Below are 19,455 nucleotides of genomic sequence, written 5' to 3'. Positions count from 1 at the left end.
ATAAGGAAGTACAAAGACTGTAGTTTTTTTCTAACCCATCACTTACATTGGAGGCACATCATGAAGGGATATTGTAATGACCAGTATAAACTGGAGTAATGATTATAGCAAGCAAAAACTCGTTAAATGTACACATTAAAACCTGACTATTGTTGTAAGGCAGACTTGAAAAATCATGAACCTGTGGTGTTAGTGTGTGCACCAGGTCCAGAAAAAACTCCTCGGGCCCTCGGGGAAAACAAGGACATGAGCTGAGCCTTGGTTCTTCCTACTATGTGAGAGTTCCCCTATGCTAGAATACACCAAGTACATGTATGTTGTTGTTCTGCAAATATCTAATTACCTTGAACAAATTGCAAAATAATGAACCTGGGGTACTGGAGGCATCCCTGATACTGTATACATAATACACAATGTGGTCAACTCACTTTGACTACTGGCCCTTTTCAACCAGAAAATCCAAAATTATGAAAGGACCCTCATGAAATAAATTCAGTATCTGGGTTCAAATGATGCCAACCAAGTACTGTAAGAACATTAATTGGCAAGTATTTTGAAAGTCTATTAATCAATTTAGTGACTTTTTAAAGCATCAATGCAAAACACTGTTCATATACTTGAATAGTCGTAAATATCACCTGAATGTCGTTGGACTGGTTGAACAACACAACAGTCAATTGAATATGTCATCTTGGGCTCTGGTAATATGTGATGCAAATGTTATAGAAAAAAATAATGATCCATTAATTGAAATAAATTCTTGTCAGATATAATTAACAATAAAGCTAATCATTGGTTGAAAGTAAATCCTTGGGTTTTCAATACATCATTGTACTGCTATTTTTCCAGTTGCTGTGCGTGTGTTTTTAAAAGTCTTAATTTTAAAATCCTGACGGGGATTTTAAGTTTTTTTATTGCGTTTCCTCTAACTTGATGCTGGTCTGTGTGCTGCAATTCCGCTATCGGCCGACAGGGGCGCTGCTGCAGGAAGCTGGTTGATCAGATAGTGACAATGACGGGTAAACAGCCAAGATGATATCACCTCATCATGTAAACCGATCATTTACCAGCGCGTGTATCGATCCAATGATCTACCAATATGTTTCAATCGAATGATTATCTGATCAGACTTTCAGTGGAGGAAGAAATGCTGAAGCATCAAACAGATTGCTCCAAGATTTCTCTTTGCTCATCACACACTTTAGCCTACTATTTTTTCCTTCGGCTGAAATCTGAGACACAGCTAGCGGAAAAAATAACCTGAGAGGATGATTTGGATTGAGACTGTCTGTTCCAGATATAAATATAATGTTCACTTATGTCACAACAGTGCACCTACTTGACAATGACATATATTAGGCTGTGCACATGTTTAGTTAATTTGATTGTAATCACTGTTTTAACCTACTACACATAATAGGGATGTTTTTATATCTCCTTCATGAAAATATAAAGTCACAGCAATGAAGCCACCAGAAAAAGAATACCTAAATAATTTCTTTCATCATGACTTATTTTATGCCGCCATCTGTTGATGGAAACAGGTAATGTTACTCCACTGACACCATGCATCATGAAACATAATGCAAGACAGCGATAGACCCACACACACAGACACACAGACACACGCACACACACACACACACACACGCACACGCACACACACACACACGCACACACACACACGCACACACTCAAACACACGCATACGGGAAAGGCATGTACGGACACGAACACAGTGACTAGGATGACTTAATACCTGTCAAGATAAGAACAACAGGAACTAGAGAGAATAAAATATAGTCGCTGCTTGGTTTCAGTTTGTTTGCAGGGCGTTTGCACTGCTCCAGTTGTGTTTATGTAATGTCTCTCATAACATTGTATCACTGCTTTCGTGTTGGTCTTTTGCAGTGACGAAGCGTTTTGTCAGAGCACAGAAGTTAATGATGAATTTTTTTTTATGATATCATGATTATTACAAATACCCAGTAATCAGTTGAAATCAGACCCGTGTTTGACAATAAAAACATTTTATAATCTCATAATATAATAAACATTACTCTGAAATAGGCCATTCTGCATACAGAGTACTTTTACTTTTGCTCAATGCGTATTTGTCCACTGTGGTATTGCTTCTTTTACTTCAGTAAAAGAGTACTACTCAACCACTTCTAAAAGTAACTCTAGTTGACCTCGCATATTTTAAAGGACTCTGTGTGTGTGTGTGTGTGTGTGTGTGTGTGTGTGTGTGTGTGTGTGTGTGTGTGTGTGTGTGTGTGTGTGTGCGTGTGTGTGTAGGTGTGTGTGAGTGTGTGAAGTGTGAATCTCTCTTCGTGGTATGAGCTATTACACATTAAGAAGAAGCCACACTCACACAACTGTCAGTAATTTGACCTCACACCATCTAACTATATAAATAAGAGGACACAAGATATAAAACAATACGTCATCAAATTATTTAGAGACTAGAAGTATTAAAACTAAAATTAGAATAGTATTTATTATGTGGTGATAATTGTCCAGTTGTGTGTGTTTTTGTCTTACAAGGACACAATAATAATATGGATATATTATATATTTATGTAAGATTAATTAAGAAAAACTAGTTAGAAGCTTCTTATTACACCATGGTTTTTTTTTATCATACATAATCTTTGTCATATTTGTAGAGTATTGTTTCAAACAAATCAGTTTTGACACAAGATCTATTTATATTGGAGATATACAGAAGATGAGTCTTTTAACTGGGTGTGTGTACTACGAATACTACGAATACTACGAATACTACGAATACTACGAATACTACGAATACTACGCCCTGGAAGTCAAGCGGGGACATCCAGTTGTTCCTGTGTGAATGAGGACATTATTCTCAGGATTCAGTAACGCGTCCAAGTTAATCATCAGATGTTGGTTTTCATCATCCTCTGTGGGGATACAGACCGGTGTGCTTAATATGAATGACATTTTTTAATAGGATGTATGAAAATTAATTACTGACGGTTGCTTACAGAATTTGAGCCACCAATCTTACAGCTGGTATTTATTCCTGACCATACTGAAGATATCCTGAGGAGTATGTTAATAAGTATGGTTTTCTGAGTCGTGATCTTACACTTTCTCCTAAAAGTCATATATTTTAGGGGCAAGTTGATGACAAAAAAAAGAAAATATTTACATTTTGGTTAAATACTGATATATATATATACTAACTATACATCTTGTGATGGATCTCAAAGTCGGCTGTGGTTTTGGGGAATTGTAAACGAATAGCGATAGATAGAGATAGACGGAGATGTTATGCAACTGTTTCCTGGAGAGCAGAAATAAATGTCCACAAATTAGGGCACATATGAGGAGGAGTTGTCAAATGATATTGTTAATGTAGCTCTGGTGTGTGAACGACTGAGATGTCATTTGGTGTTTATGGAACAGTCTGTGAAATTGTAAAACATTTTCTCATATAATAACAGGCTTTAATTACATACACACACACACACACACACACACACACACACACACGCACACACACACACACACACATCCCTCAAACCTCATCATTTGCTGGCTTGTTAGCAACACCGGAGGTGTGGAACAGTGACACTTCATCTAAATCTCAAGAAAATGTTGTTTCCTTGTTAGTCATTGTTTTCTCACTCTATTTTTGACCTTCGCTTGCTGGCTATTCTGGACTGATTTATTTTACTGTCAATCTCCTGTCACTACTGATTTGGGCTAGAAGGTTTCATCTCAGCAGTCTTTGCCCTTGCTCATTCTTTTCCGAATGTTAAGATTTACACAACACTCTTACAAAGTTGCTGCCATTTTTGTGACCATGTGGACGTGACATACTTACTTCAAAGTTATGTGTCGACTTATATTGATTGATTATTTAAATTTGACACAAAATATGACTTTTTAGAGGAATTATTTCACATTATGCTGAGCCATATTTAACAAACACATGCAGGGACAACTCCTACTTAAACATAACTAAAATACAACAACACATATTGTATACAAATAAATACATAAAGTCAAAGATGGCATGGGCCATCCAGTCTGCAAATGTTATATTGTATTTCTTCAGTTTATTATGAGATAAATACAATTACAGCTAATATGATGGACCTTTGGCTGTATACGTTTAAAATATACAGAACATGTTAGCACACGTAAACACATGTCCACAAATACCAATTATTTGTTTGTTGTAGATTTCATTAGCTGCTCCCAGGAAATCGAGCAGGTCACGCATTAGACTGGCAGTTGACCTAACGCTACCTGTCTTCTCCTTTTACTGGTGAGTGCGGGACAGCGAGGTCACCGTGGTGCAGAGGTCGGTGAGTCTGCCTCTCACGTGCACCAGGCAGCCATGGCTGCTCCAATCCTCTTACAACCCCCACTTCTTCCAGCACTCAGGCCAGACTATAAGATCAGCTTGCTGTGCTCAGGTCTTATCCTGAAGATGCCGGAGATCCTCAGTACAGAGTCAGGCCAGCAGGTATCAAACACCACAGCCAACACGCATGCATGTGTACAGTAGGCCAGTTTGCTTTTCATGTCCTCTGAAGGAGAATATTTACAGATCTAATCTGTATGAACTGCTTCAGAAGAGACACACTACTGTAAGAAAATCATATGGTTAGTGTATAGTGTAAACCAAGCTATCATTATTGGTCTGGTACATTCATCACTTGTAATTCAAGTACGTGCTCATCCAAAGAATGTGTTGTTAAAGTTCATAGGAAAGAAACTAGAGCTCAAAGAATTAGGCGATAAATAGTCCATTACAATAATATTAATTAATTACTATTTTGATAAGAGATACATTTTTTTGAATAATGTTTTCAGGAAAGCTCGCAAGCATTTTATTCTTCCAGCTGTTAAAATATAAGGTTGTGTTTATTGGGCAAACAAACAAATTTGAATACATCACCTTGGCTTGTGATAAATAACGGTATTTCTTTGGGGAGGTAGTATTTTTCCATAGAGACCTTTTTTTTTTTTAACTGAACATAACAACCTGCAGATTAATAAATAATACATAACAAATAATCATTAATTGCAGCCCTAAAAGTAACAAAAGGTATTTATATATTTTTGCAAAAGCTAAACCTAACAATAGGATCAACTGTGCACCTGCAATAAGGAAGACATGTATGACATTTGAATCCTCAAATACTGTTCTCATATCCCCAAAATAACAATGCTAATTCCAAAAATGTGAAGGTACTTTTATCCACGTTTGGTTTTAATTCATTACCAGGGAGAAATATGGGAGTCCCTGGCTTTGACGTCACTTACCCGACCGATCCCAGGCCGGGCTGCTACTGCAGAGTTTATACAAGAGCTTCTTCTCTTTTTTCTTTTTTTTCCCTTCTCTTTTTTCTTGGCATCCTGTTGAAGAGCGGATGGGAAATTCTGATGTCATCAACCTTGGCGCAGCGGGACACAGGAGCATGCAGACCCTTAGGGTGCCACGATTGGTGCCCATGTGTTTGTGCCCCGTAGATGGTGAAATAGATGGTGTGGTGCTGCCCGCCTGCGCTGCACCTGCGTCCCAGCATGCTGATTGATCAGTTTGGTCATGTGGAATGTCACCATCTGCTCCCCAGTCCCACTCACCCCTTCTTGTGTGAATGCCAATCACTGGCAGGAAGATAGTTATTTAAGCCATGTCAAATCAGGCGCATGACAATGAGCAATATGCCAGCCACACTAAAAATGTGTGTTGCAGGCGTAGTATGCACAAGAGCATATTTTACAATCAAAGGACATCCGTGACTTCAGACTCAAAGGCGTATGTTTTCTTTTTGTTCATGGCCACATCAAAATAGAAAAGAATCAGATGCTGCGCCACTCACTAATATATTCTTCAAATTAAATTAAATGAGATAACCGCGGGCTGCTATGATGACGTCATTGCCTGCATGTGTTTTTATTTGTTGGCTTGTAAACATCTCCATTTCCTTTCTTTTATTTTGAGCCTGGCTCCTTATTCATGTCTCCTCCATCCCCTTCCGTTGCTCTTTTTTTTTGGCCTCTTAATGGCCAACAACGTATCAGGGGGCCATCAGGAGTGACATTCTTCATTGTAGAGTGTCAAAACCAATGACATTTCAACCATGGGAAAATAAAGATATGCAAATATGAACTCATTAACATTTGCATTACCTGTTTGAATAATCGCACTCCTGACAAGACTGCAATTAACTAAGATTGATGCAAAGTTCAGGGTTAGGGGACTGTATATATTTGCTCTTGGATCATTTACCTAAGATGTGTGTTTGTGTGTGTGTGTGTGTGTGTGTGTGTGTCTCTCTCTGTGTGTGTGTGTGTGTGTGTTATCCATGCTTAGTGTGTCAGATAGGAAAACTGATCTCTGTCAGAGTAGAAGGTCATTCAGTAGCCACTGATGTTCCTGAATGACTCTTATTTGTAGAACTTCTGAATGTTGTTATTCATTCAAGACACATGCATTAGGAACATTTCCTCTAATAATATATATCTTAACTTAAGGAAAAAAAAGAAGAAAAATGAAATGTCCACCAGTGATTGTTCTGATGATGATGAAGAGAATGACCTGCTGACCCAGTTAACACTAGCATGGATAGTCGGGATTAGCCTTTGACTTTAAGGACGCTGAGTGGACTGAACATCTCACCTTCAGACAGTTTGAAACCAGCAGACAGTAGTTAGTGGTTTTATGCTCTTAGATAAATGTGCTTTCTGTTTCTTCCCCCGGTAAACAATGGTGTTCTTATCACGGTCCTGTTGCTTAAATAGTCTTCTTATGATTTAGGGATGGATACCTTCCTTCACACTACCAGAGCTTAAAATACAGAACACATTCTTTAGAACTAGGTTGACTATTTTGAACCCACACCCACTGAGCATGACAAGTCAAACCCAGGGAAACCACAGCACACTGTTACGATGACGTGTTTTTCTGTTTACGTCTTCTTTTTGGTTGAAGACTTAAACAGAAATAGATATTACGGAAGTATTCCACATTCTCACAGTGCCTTCAGTGTAAACACTGGAGGGTCACGATAAAGGCTGCGCTGCTGTCTCAGTGGGAATTATTTGATTGGATTCTTGTGAAGTCTTTCTAGGACAAAAAAAAAACCTTGCCAGGAAAGTGTGGCACACTGCAGGTCTGAGCGTCACGCCAACTGCAGTGTGTGTGTTTTTTTCCTCTCCGGCGAACCGTATTTATGTAACACACTCAATACTACACAAAATACAGCAGGCCTGTACTGTTTACACACCTTCGACTCTGGCTGTTAAAGTATTTAAACATGTAGTATAGGTCACTGGCAGTTTCAGCACCAGGGCAGCTGACAGTGGATTTAATCTCACAGAGGAAGTTGGACTGTTTAAGTGTTTTTTACATGAACAGCATCAACATCACCCAGACTACCGTATAAATAACTTTTAACCCGGCCGCTGGAGGAGCTCAGCACGCCACACTTGCCTATACAAACTAAAGATTTGGATCTATTTGTGCATGTAGGTCAGGCGAGGGTTTGTTTGCCTGTGTTTACTGGAAACCTCTACCTGTCGGACAGGAGATAATCTGCATGGCGTCATCATTGCTTACAGGGTTTTCTGAGCTTGCTTGCATATATGATTTTACACTGACATAGGATGCCATTGGAAAAGGATGACAGCTGAACAACACACACACACACACACGCACACGCACACACGCACACACACGCACGCACACACACACACGCACACACACGCACACACACACACACACACTGCTGATGGCTTTTTTTTCCCCCCTCATCTTTTCTCTGGTGTGGTCAAGGTGTTTGATCATGCGTGAGTGGGGGAATTCCCTGATTATAATCAGTTACTGTCATTACGCCCTTTTGGGCAAACAGTTTGCTTAATAGTCAACACACACAAAAACAGTAGAAACTACAACCTGACTGTGTTTATTCTGATATATTTCTTTGATCAAAATAATAATAATAACAACAACACTGCTTATAATATGGAGGAACAGCCTCACTAATAGCACCAACGACTGGCCACCCCTCTCCGCCGCCTGCAATGGTCCAGCCCTCATTTGCATAAGTTGTCTGCGGGTAGCTCCATGACCAGCAGGGGTAGGTTAGGGGAAGAAGTGCATGTGGACGACATTCTCATGAGTAAAGAGGCGGACAGACGAGCTGCTTGTGGACCGTATTGAGAGCCTTGCACTGAACCAGACGGAGTTATGTACTGTGCGCATCCTGTCGCCGCCACCGGCAACAACCCACTCATGTATTGCTACAACATGAAACCGGTGAGTACAATTCTTCTGTGTGGTTCTGTTCTCCATGAGGTCCGTGTGATGAGGCTGTCGCACTCTTTAGTCGTGTTCTCAGATGTTCCGCCTGTTTTCGTCGACTTGGGAAAAAAAAAAAATGAAACTCAGTTTACTACACGACAATACGACTTGAAATGACGCGTTATAACTTCACGTGTTCTCATTTTGCACACACACTTTTGTAACGAGGCATTTCAGAATCGGTGGGGCATGTTTCTTACTCGGCACAGAACATTTTGTTGGGATATATACGGGGTCTGGTTTGCGTGTGTGTGTGTGTGAGAGAGAGAGAGGGGGAGAGAGGGAGGGAGAGAGAGAGCGAGAGAGAGAGGGAGGGAGGGAGGGAGAGAGAGAGAGAGAGAGAGATTTATGTTTTGGAGAGGACACGTCTGATTTGTGCTGAATGTGTCATTGTCACTTCCTTCAGGAGTTGTGCACACATGGTATGAAGCTTATTCTTGTTTAAAGTTCAAAACGGTTGCAACTTGCCAGAGTTAATCCAGGACAAGAGTTGGTGTAACATTATAAGGTAAAAAAAAAAAATCTCTGGGATAACCATGAGTCACTTGTTAGTTTGGTTCTATTTAACAGCATTCAACCCACATATAAGAATGCCATTTCATGACAATACAAATCCCGATTACTCACAAATCACAATACTTGATGCATGCACGGTTCCTAAAATAATCGTACCATTCAGTAACACCTCTCTCACATGGTTTTAAACAAAACTATGTTCAACTGCACCAGTGGGACTCGTGCTTCCTGTTCTCTAAGCACCGTCAAGCCTAGCAGCAGAAAACATCTTGACATGAAGCAGATTGCTGCTATTTCTATTTGATTTAACCCCGCTATGTTGGAGCAGTGCAGTCCCTCCACCACTGCTGCCATTATCAAAGGCAGCTTTGATCTCTGTGAGACTAACCATATCCAGACATCGTGGATCACAGAGGCAGAAAATTGGTTGCATGTGGCTGGAGTTGGCCATGGTATAGGCCCTGAATAGCAAGTTGATATTTCACTCATCTAGCATGGTAATGCTGTGTGCATTTACAATGGGAAAACATTGTAGCCATTCGTTACATATATTACACATTAATAGATTAAAAGAACTTTGAAAATGCATTTTTAATAGATGAACAAAAATGACTCATGTTCAAAATGATTACTCCAAGCCCATGTGAAGGTTTTATAGTATTTCAATCCTCTATTAATTGTGTTTTCTATTTGTTAAAAAAAGTCCCTTATCATTTGTGAGGCAGTGATTGATAGTTCCTAAATCAATGCTATGTTAAAAGAGGATGACATGGTGATGGCCCCTTCTCCAGCGGGGGCCAGAGAGGGCGTGCTGGGGCGGGGGTGTGACCATTATTAACGGGTCGCCTGCTATGCTGATGGTAAGGAGGACAATTGGCTTTATCCTCCGCCATATGCTGCCCAAGGCGGCTCAGACGGGCCCAGTGTCGGCAGGGGCTCCTCTGTTTGGCCTAGCCCACAATCACCATGGGACTCATGCCAGCCAGGGTCACGGCTGTGTGTGTGTGTGTGTGCGTGTGTGTGTGTGTGTGTGTGGGCTTAAGAGCGTGTGTCTTTGTCTGTGCGTGCGTGTGAGTGTGCTTGCACAAGCATACTCAAGAGAGTCTTTAATAGCCTGCTTTACAGAACTTGTCGTCCGGGTAACTGACACCCCATTGATGCTGTGCAGGGAGGTTTATTTTCATTTCCTGGGGCACATCAAAGCAATCCAGGGAGGTGCAGGTGCAGCCCAGACCTCTTGGTGTGTTTGAGTGAGTGAGCATGTGTTGGGGTGTTTTGTGTGCATATGTGCAGTTTCTAGCCTCGTGCTTTACAATTAAAACCAAAAGGTATCTTTCGGTAAATTCTTAGATCTATTTGCTATTTACAGTATTTAGTTTCCCCCAGAAGGGAATCGTTCAGTTCTCTGTTTGGTTTTGTTCTGAGGACAAAGTGTGAAGGCCTGTAATTCAATTCATATTTGGGAGGGAATTGTATCCCAGTCTTCTGAAGCCAGTCGAACCTGATCATGATTAGGGCAGGGATTTCTCATGGTGAATGGTTCCTAAATCCGGATGAAGAGGTGCATGGATCTACAGCTTAGGGATTATCGCATAGCTCTAAGTGTGCATCAGCTCTCTGCTTTGTTTTTATAATACTGTTGCTTCAGCTCACACTCGCAGTACTGAATACACTCGGTTGTGCAAGTAAGATTGCTTTGAGCGTTCCAGACATGTAGAAAGTAATTGTTTCTGTACATTATATTATGGTTTAAAGTCAACCAAGCCTCAAATAATCTCTTCTCTTCAGGTTTATGGGCAGTCTCCCACTAATGACGACATCAACCAGAACTCATCTTCACATCCGTCCAGCAAGGCCCACAGCAATGTGTTCGCAAGCACCTTCTTTGGTGAATATTACAAAATATATACACAATGAGACTTTTGAGAGATAATCATCAATTATATGCATATAATGACTCCATGGGTAAAGGGAAATATAAGAACAGCTAGAAGTGTTTGATAAATTCAGAATGACATGGCTTTACATATAAACAGCCTTTAAAACCAGGAAAATACAACTCTTACGCCATATAACAATATTAATATATCAAACAGCGATCTAGTCTTTAAAAACTGGGCATTGCCTTTTAGATTTTAGAGCTCCAACATCAGATGTATAAATTAACATTGTCCAGACATTGCCTGACAGATCGGGCTTCATTGTTTTCATAGAACGTCATGATTTGACTGGCTGCTTGAGATGCTATTCCAGTGCAGGCTATAACATATTGTTACCTATTTTAGAGGGGATGAGCAACTCGCCTGACATCTGGAACGCTGTAAACGGGCTGAACCAGCAGGGCTATGAAGGTGCATTGGGAGCAGCCACAACCCACCAAACACAGCCGGGGAGCTACAGCAGCCTGCAGCCGCTGCAACACAGTCACTTGGTGAGATTTACCTCCAGGAACGTGGATATTGACAGCACAGCGCCCTTTTCACCCCCGCTGATATTAATAATGTGTGTCTGCTTACTGCTCAGGACTACTCTCCCCAGTCAGTGATGGCTGCTGACATGAACAGGGGTCTCCCACCAATGTCCACTTTTCACCGCAACAATACAGCATCACGCACCCCGTCTGTCAACACCTCAGAGAATTCAACGGGTGAGGAAATGGAGAAAGTAATCTTCAGCGCTTATTTCAACTCAATTTGTCTGCTGCATGTTGTCATCATTTACAATGGGTGCTTTTCTTTCAGTCTCAGGGAACAAGGGACATGTGTCAGCAGGGTCAGAGACGGGCGATACCTTGGGCAAAGCTCTGGCCTCTGTAAGTATGCGCCACCTCAATCCCATTAGAACGGCTCATCTATGCCGTGTTATGTTCAAACAGTCAGACCAGAGCATGAAACCAAGACCTCAGAGCCCCAGCAGTATAATGCAAGAGGGAAATAGTGGTTTGTCCCTGCATGTAACAGACCAGTGCATATTAACGAAGGGCCACACTCCTGCTGGGAGACTTTTTACTGGCCGCTGACTAGTAAAATGACCAGAATTGATGAGTTGAGTTCATGTTACGAGCCTGCTCCAAAGGCTGTGGCAGCAGCTGTAAAACCTCACGCAGAAATGACAAGTTGTGCTTTCAAAATGATCAATGCCCGACTCCCCCGCCTGCCCCTCCTCTCTCTCCCGGTCTGCTGCCAGATTTATTCCCCCGATCACACCAGCAGCAGCTTCCCCTCCAGCTCGTCTACACCGGTGAGGTCTCCGTCCCCACAGCAGAACACAGCTGAACATGCAGGTAAACTGGAGTAACACATGCTGTTATTATAGCAGCTGCCTAAAGTTAAATATTATGTATTCACATCGTGTTTTTCAACCCTTTTATGGTCTAATATGCTTGTTTTCTTCCTCTCAGGTACCAACATGTGGCCCCGGAGTTCAGTTCAGACACCAGTGTCACCGCACTATGAGTCTTCACTGATATCATTGGTAAAGATCGAATTTGATATGACATGCCTGAAGTTTAATATTAGTGTTCTGTAGCGATAATGATATACATATATAAAGCATTGCAGCAAATATAATAAAGTAACACTGAGAAAGATAATATATTCAATATAAAATACCTAAAATATATATATTGAATATAAGTATATTAAAACCAATAATTAACAGTATAATGAATACATGCATTAGTATGTGCACATACCTGGAAAAAACTATGAAAATACCAATATACCAATAATAACAATAATTATACTAATAATAGTAAAAAAGATGTTTGCTTAATGAACCAGTCCATGGCTTCAGAATACCATTCTCAAAGATAACTATATCCAGAAGAGACTGCCAATGGCTACAAATGAGGGCAAACTGAGAAAAGCAGCCTTACACATCCAGTTTGTCAAGGTCTCGACAAAAGACCAGGATGTCACTGCAGCTGGGCCAGAAATAGAGCCCGGTCTTAATGCTAAATCAAGCTAACCTGCAGCACGCTGTAGCTTCATATTTAACGCACAGATATGATATAAATTTTGTCCGATAGCTCTCGTCGATAACGTGAATAATGCTAATTCCCTATAGTACTATTTCTCTGGGGGATCTATCATAAAAATTACAACGTACCTTTTGTTGTTACTTTGTGACTTACACAACTGTTTTTGTCACAACTGAACGCACACAAAAACATCCTTTTTTTAGAGCTGACATTTGGCAAAATAAAAAGGGCCCATCTTTATTAAACTTTATATAAACCGTGTCCTGATTGGCCAATACCACAAATAACATTTTGTGTCTTGGCGTTTGCAGTCTCAAGTGGAGGACCGACTGGACAGACTGGACGATGTGATCCACGTCCTGAGGAACCACGCTGTGGGTCCCACAGGCGGCCTGCCCTCTGACATCCACGGCCTGCTGAATCAGAACCTCCACGGCCACCTGGGATCTGCCAGCTCTCTGCCGCTCAGTTGCCACACTTCAGCCATGGTTAGAAACCATTTCTTTTAAGCTTTTAAGGAAGGACAGGGCAGTGTGTATGGAATCCCCATTGTGTGTGTGTGTGTGTGTGTGTGTGTGTGTGCGTGTGTGTGTTTGTGCTGGTGTTCAGTTACAGGAATTTTCCACCCGCCATGTCTGCATGTTTTCCTCATGTAAAGGTTGTTGTCCTTGAAATAGGAAACTGAGCACAATGGGAGAGCGCTGTGACGCGCTGCCCTTGTGTGGAGAACACAGTGTGTGCGTACTCTTAATTCCTCTGTAGGTTGATGAGGGACGCCTGTGTCGTAAAATTCCCATTCCAGCATGTTTTCAGCAGACCACGGGATTTTGGCCCAGCTGGAGTGGAAGTATATGCAGGGGAATGGGTTTTTAAGTCTAATCCTTTGGGGGGAGGGGGAATTAAATTCTCTCACTTTTATTTTTCCAAATGTGTCTGTTAGAAGTGAATCATCATTCCTGTAGAGAATTAATGGTACTGTATGTGGAGGGAGTGTGGAGTAGTTTTAAGGGAAGGATTAAGATTGTCTGAGATTAAATTAATTCTGTAGAGCGGGAGATCTACCCAGCGTCACGTCGGAAATGAGGAGGCAGATGTTGGTTTTGTGACTTATTTGTCATTGGTTGGATCTAAAAGTTGTATAGACCTTCTGTATGTGACTGAGCCAGGCTTGCTGGCTCATGAACACATGGATATTTCCCGTATCTCATCCCTTTCTTTGTTTGTCATAAAGGTTGAAGCTGTCAACATGAACAACAACCACTCAGCCTTCCAGAGTCGCACACAAAATGGCCATCCGTACCCAGCCAGGCAGAGGACTCCGCTTCAGTCCATGCAAAGTGGAGGTAGAGGCTGCTGCATATTTCACCTCCTATATATGAACTTTTGAACCTTTGAGCCATACAGTCTTAAGAGATCTCCCGGCTTTAATATATATATATTTAAAAAAAAAAACATTTTCTGTGATCTCCCACAGGAGGTCTGGGAGTTCAGAATAATCTGGAGCTGAAGATGGAAAGCGGGGAAAGGGAAGAGATGATGCACACCAGACACAGCTCTGACAGCCCGAGATCAGATGATGAGAGTGAACTCAAAACACAAGGAGAAAACAGTGGAAATAACAGGTAAACAGTCTCAAACCCTGCTAAATGTGTGTGTGTGTGTGTGTGTGTGTGTGTGTGTGTGTGTGTGTATATATATATATATATGTTTTGTTTTTCAAGCTGCTGAATCTGTCATAGTGCTGAAAAAAAAGTGTGGTGTGCCTGATTAATAATCTGCAATGGAAAAAATTAATTGAGAAAGAAAGTATTTTGTGACAGTAAAGATTTAAAAAAGGCAAGAATTAGAGACGACTTCTTTCGCCAATTTAAAACACTGTCAGACCCCCTGATGTGAAGGGCAGCTGTGTCCTGCGAGCATATTTAGCTCTGCCTCATCTTCCTTCCTCATGTTACAGGGACTTAAATGAGGAAAAAGAGGAGCTGCCAGGAAATGTTAAAGACATCAATGTTAGGAAGATGTATTTTTGGAAGATGTTTTTTTTTTAGTATCCTACCACTTTCCATGATAGCCGTTAAAACTAAAATAAAAAATAGGCTGAGTTACAGCCCTTTGTTATTTCCACTTAGTTGATACTATTATTTGTAATTTATTTACTGCAACTTTTGATATTTTTAAATGATTTATTTAGATCATTAAATAGAGAAAATAAATGATTACAAGCTCTTAGAGTTTAAGGGGAAATAAACGCATTGCCTGTTTGGTTAGATCAACAGTCTCAAACCCAAATTATTTTTATTTTGTATATGTATAAAACTGAGAAAAGCAGCAAATCCTTGCATCCTTACAAAGTTAATTTTTTGTGCTAATAGAATTAATTAAACAATTAATTGTGTATCAAAATAGTTAGCAATTAATTGTTGCTTAACTATGTCTGTTATATATTTGTCATCAGATCGATTTTATTAGTTTTCAAACGAGCCAGTGATTTTAAAACCAGATCACATCTTGAGAACCTCACAGCTTTATTTAAGTGTTCGTTCGGGTGTCTAGTTTCAGAAGTCACTTCAGGACATCAGCTCTAATGCCTGAGCACATCTTTTCTTTTTATTTAGACACTTAATTAACCCCCAAATTGCTCCTGTAGCTGTGTGTGGATGTTAGTTAGTCCTGATGGGCAGGTGGAACCTTAGCTTTTCTGTATGAATGGGTGAATGATGTCATGTAAAATGTGTTAAAGCGCTTTGAGTGGTCGGAAGACTAGAAAAACGCTGTACAAGTCCAGGTCCATATGAGGACAATCCTCCAGCTGTTTGTTCTTTGTTTTGGCTTCTTATTAAAATTGAATTGGACAATGTTTGAAAATAAAACTAATTTTGAGTGCATCTCTTGACTATCAGTGCTTATGGACTGAGAAAGGATCATCTTTAAAAATCTTTTTAAAAAAACAAAAAACTCTTTTAAATGAATTACTCGCTTGATCACATGTGCTTGTCAATATATAAAAGCCCTTCTCAACGAACAATCAGATAACCTTAGGAGATGCAATAACAGGAAGTCAGCTCAGTGACCAGCAGAGGGCAGAGAGATCCCGATTATAACTCTTTTTGTTTGAGCCACTGAAGCTCTTAGATCCACTTAAGTTTAACATGCATGCTCAAAAGAATCAGACAACAGATGAAGGACCATCCTAACCAGCATCTTCTCATATGTCTCATTGATGTAGTATCCATGAGGATGGGGATGAAGATCTGAGTCCGGAGCAGAAGGCCGAGCGTGAGCGCGACAGGAGGATGGCCAACAACGCCCGCGAACGTCTGCGTGTGCGGGACATCAACGAGGCCTTCAAGGAGCTGGGTCACATGTGTCAGCTGCACCTTAAGAGTGAGAAGCCACAGACCAAGCTGCTGGTGCTGCATCAGGCCGTGTCGCTGATCCTCAGCATGGAACAACAAGTCAGAGGTCAGTGTTTCCTTGAGAGGGAGCCTTGTGTCTCTGTAAAGTCAAATGATTAAAGGAGAGAGATAGAAACATACAACTAGGAGTTGGGAGTCAGTGCAGCAGATAAACCGGCTGGTTACAGACTCTAAATATGTTTAGCTGCCGTTTATCCAGAGAGATGGGGTTTTTTACCGCTTGGGGGCAAATCAGTTGGCTTTTTATACAGTTAGCAGACGTTGCCTGTACATAATGTGGGTCTCTTACTTTGTTAACTATTCTTAAGTTACATTCCGAATATAGGTTAAGGAATTTAGTGGAAACAGTATTACTAATCTTGGAACCTTTTGTAATAATATGCTGGAGTAGAGTTCACAGAATTAATTCACTGATGAGAGAGAGAACCAAAACATTACAGTTGCGAGATCAAAAACAATGAGCTGAAAGATGCTAAAACGCTCCATATGAGTGGAGAAGAACAGCTGAAAATTTGCTGGAAATTGTCCAGGAGATATTTTACAAAACATGTAGTCAAATTGATCGATACAAATATTGATTAGAGCAGGTTTAAAGCCACCATGACAGCAATTTGTCACAACAATAATTGGTGATGCAGTGAGAGCTAAAATGACTAAAATTCCTGAATTTGCTCGACAGAGGATGGAAATGAATAATATCCGCGTGCTACCACGCATCTTCAGCTTCTTTTTCAAATGTAGTCAAACACTAACTCGTTGCCTGTTGAATCCCACAGAGAGGAACCTGAACCCGAAGGCAGCGTGTCTGCGGAGGAGAGAGGAAGAGAAGGCGTCTGCAGCCATGAACGATCCACAGTCCATGCATCTCGCTTTCAATCCCAGCGTGACAGTCGCAGCGAACCCCATGGGCCACCTCTGAATATCTGATAATAACTGCATCAAATCCAGTAAGTATGTGACATCAACTTACACAGTTACACTTATACAGCCACACAGCTGTAATACACTTTACATTTTACGAAATGAGGCATGCATGTTATATGTTTTTAATATTGTTGTTGACCAAATGTTAACGCTACCAAACCCTGTTTGGAAAGAACTCAACATTAATAATGTTTATATAAAAGGTCTAATTTTGTCATTATCTCTGTGTCTCAGATGTTGAGTGAAGAGCATCCCAGGAAGCATCCAGACGATTTTTGGAGGTCCAGCATTTCTTCTGAATTTGAGCTTGGAGGTCGACCTCTCCGTTGAACAATCATCAGTCTAACTTTGTGCCTAAACTTTACTTATAACAGACAAATGCATTGTAAGCTGCAGATGTTTTGTACATATTTTGTATATTTATCGATTATCTGTCTGTTTTGAATATATCTGAAAGGATTGAAACCCAGTAGTGACGAGGGGTCATCTGCAGTTTTGATTTTTGGCAGAGCCAGATAACCTTCGGACTGACTTTTACAGTGTTTCACTATTTACCACGTACACCGAGCTCAGAGGGCCGACATTCCCACATCTGTGTGTTCAGACAACGGATTTCATTTGTCCTGTGGTGTGTGTGTGTGTGTGTGTGTGTGTGTGTGTGTGTGTGTGTGTGTGAAAGAGAGAGAGTGTTTGTGTGTGTCTGTGTGTGTGTGCTTGTGTGTGTGAGTGTGTGTGTGTCTGTGTGTGTGTGTGTCTGAGTGTTGCAGGAGTTTGACCATTCTATGAATGAACAGATCTCAGAGAATGTTGTGTTAACGCGTGGGCATCATCTGTTATCTGTACATTTGTTACAAATGTGTGTTGTTAAAAGGATTACACGTAATGATACACTGGTGGAGGGAATCCCTCCTCTTCTCAGTGTAATTATTGCTCTTCAGACGTAGTCGAAGCTCTTTGCATGTTTGAGTTTTTAATAGAACATTACATTTTTTCTAAGTTATGTAACTTATCTTTTATACAAATATTGTGAATTTCATAATATTCTCTATTTACTTTTACACAGAAAAACCCTTTTTGTGCAGTTTTACTAGATGTAGCCCACATGTCATGCTCTGATGCTCTGAGCAATACAGTATTACAGAATAATTGATGTCTTGTTTGCTTATCATTCTGCTGAACAGTTAATAAATAATAATCTGTAATACTCCCATCATAACATGTACAGTATGTGTACAGTTTGAAGTAGCCTACAGGCATGTGTCAAAATGATAATGTAGCAATAAATGTCTTTTTTTTCCAAATAGTTTGAGTCTGTGTGTTCTATCATGTTGTATAGAAGTGTTAATCATATAATTCCTGTATTTAAAGTACAGCACAGTGTCAGAATAATAGTTTAGGTACCGATACAACAAACAACTCCAATAAGTGCATTTAAAAGTAAAGAAAAGAACAAATATTATCTGCAAAATTAAAAGTATCAAATGTGAAAGTACTTAAATAATAAGATATTATATTATTTGATGGTTGTACTCATTAATCAATTGGCATTTTTATTTAACTATTGTAGCTGGTCCAAGTGCAGCTAGTATTATAGTATAGTCCAGCGGTTCCCAACCTAAAGGTCGGCCCCCACCAAAGGGTCACAATATAAATCTGGGGAGTTGTGAAGTAAAAAAAAGCAACGTTTTTAAAGTTATCAAAGTAATGAATTTAAAGAAACAATGTTGCACAATTAGTAAAGCTGTACGGTAAAGAACATACATTAAACATTAGATTCCACATTTTAATTTTAGAGGGAAAAAATACTATTTTACTATTTGATTACAATTACCTTACATACTCGAACTAATAATACAAAATATAATCAACAAATAAATTATGATGTATCATTATGGATAACTAGAGATAAGACTTTAATAATCCCCTGTTGAAATTTACAAGCTACCAGAAGTAAAAATGAGCCTACCAGCTGCAACATTAAAGCTATCTATTCATCCATTATTACAACCAACGCTATAATAAACATTATTCTGACATGGGCCAATCTGCATAATGAGTACTTGTAATGTGTCAATTTGGATGATAATACCTTTGTACTTTTAATGAAGTAACATTTGTAATGAAGGACTTTTAGTTGTATCATATTATTCATACATTGAGGTATTGCATTTACTTCAGTAAAAGATCTGAATACTTCTTCCACCACTGGCCACACTAAACAACACACATCTGCAATCGTTTCTCCAGGTGTCCTTAAATGTTATGGG

General features: G+C 40.1%; 1 protein-coding gene across 2 annotated transcripts; it reads left to right on the top strand.

Annotated features, from left to right (window-relative positions):
• Positions 1-8,096: 8,096 nt before the first annotated feature.
• Positions 8,097-18,491, top strand: LOC117732798 (transcription factor 12-like). Of its 2 annotated transcripts, none has more exons than XM_034535977.1 (13): positions 8,097-8,305; positions 10,655-10,754; positions 11,152-11,297; positions 11,390-11,513; positions 11,608-11,678; positions 12,053-12,149; positions 12,267-12,340; positions 13,160-13,336; positions 14,080-14,191; positions 14,323-14,470; positions 16,075-16,310; positions 17,041-17,211; positions 17,423-18,491. In XM_034535977.1, exons 1-12 carry the CDS (start codon positions 8,237-8,239, stop codon positions 17,181-17,183), a joined length of 1,497 nt encoding a protein of 498 aa, XP_034391868.1. In that variant the 5' UTR covers positions 8,097-8,236; the 3' UTR covers positions 17,184-17,211; positions 17,423-18,491. The 2 variants fall into 2 exon arrangements, with proteins under 2 accessions (XP_034391868.1, XP_034391867.1); XM_034535976.1 differs by having other exon boundaries at positions 8,098-8,305; positions 17,041-17,215.
• Positions 18,492-19,455: the final 964 nt, after the last annotated feature.

The sequence above is a fragment of the Cyclopterus lumpus genome, chromosome 6 (genome assembly GCF_009769545.1).
Source record: "Cyclopterus lumpus isolate fCycLum1 chromosome 6, fCycLum1.pri, whole genome shotgun sequence".
Taxonomy (NCBI): Eukaryota; Metazoa; Chordata; class Actinopteri; order Perciformes; family Cyclopteridae; genus Cyclopterus; species Cyclopterus lumpus.
The sequence above is the reverse complement of the archived record's forward strand: the minus strand, read 5'-3'. Positions and strand labels throughout refer to the sequence as shown.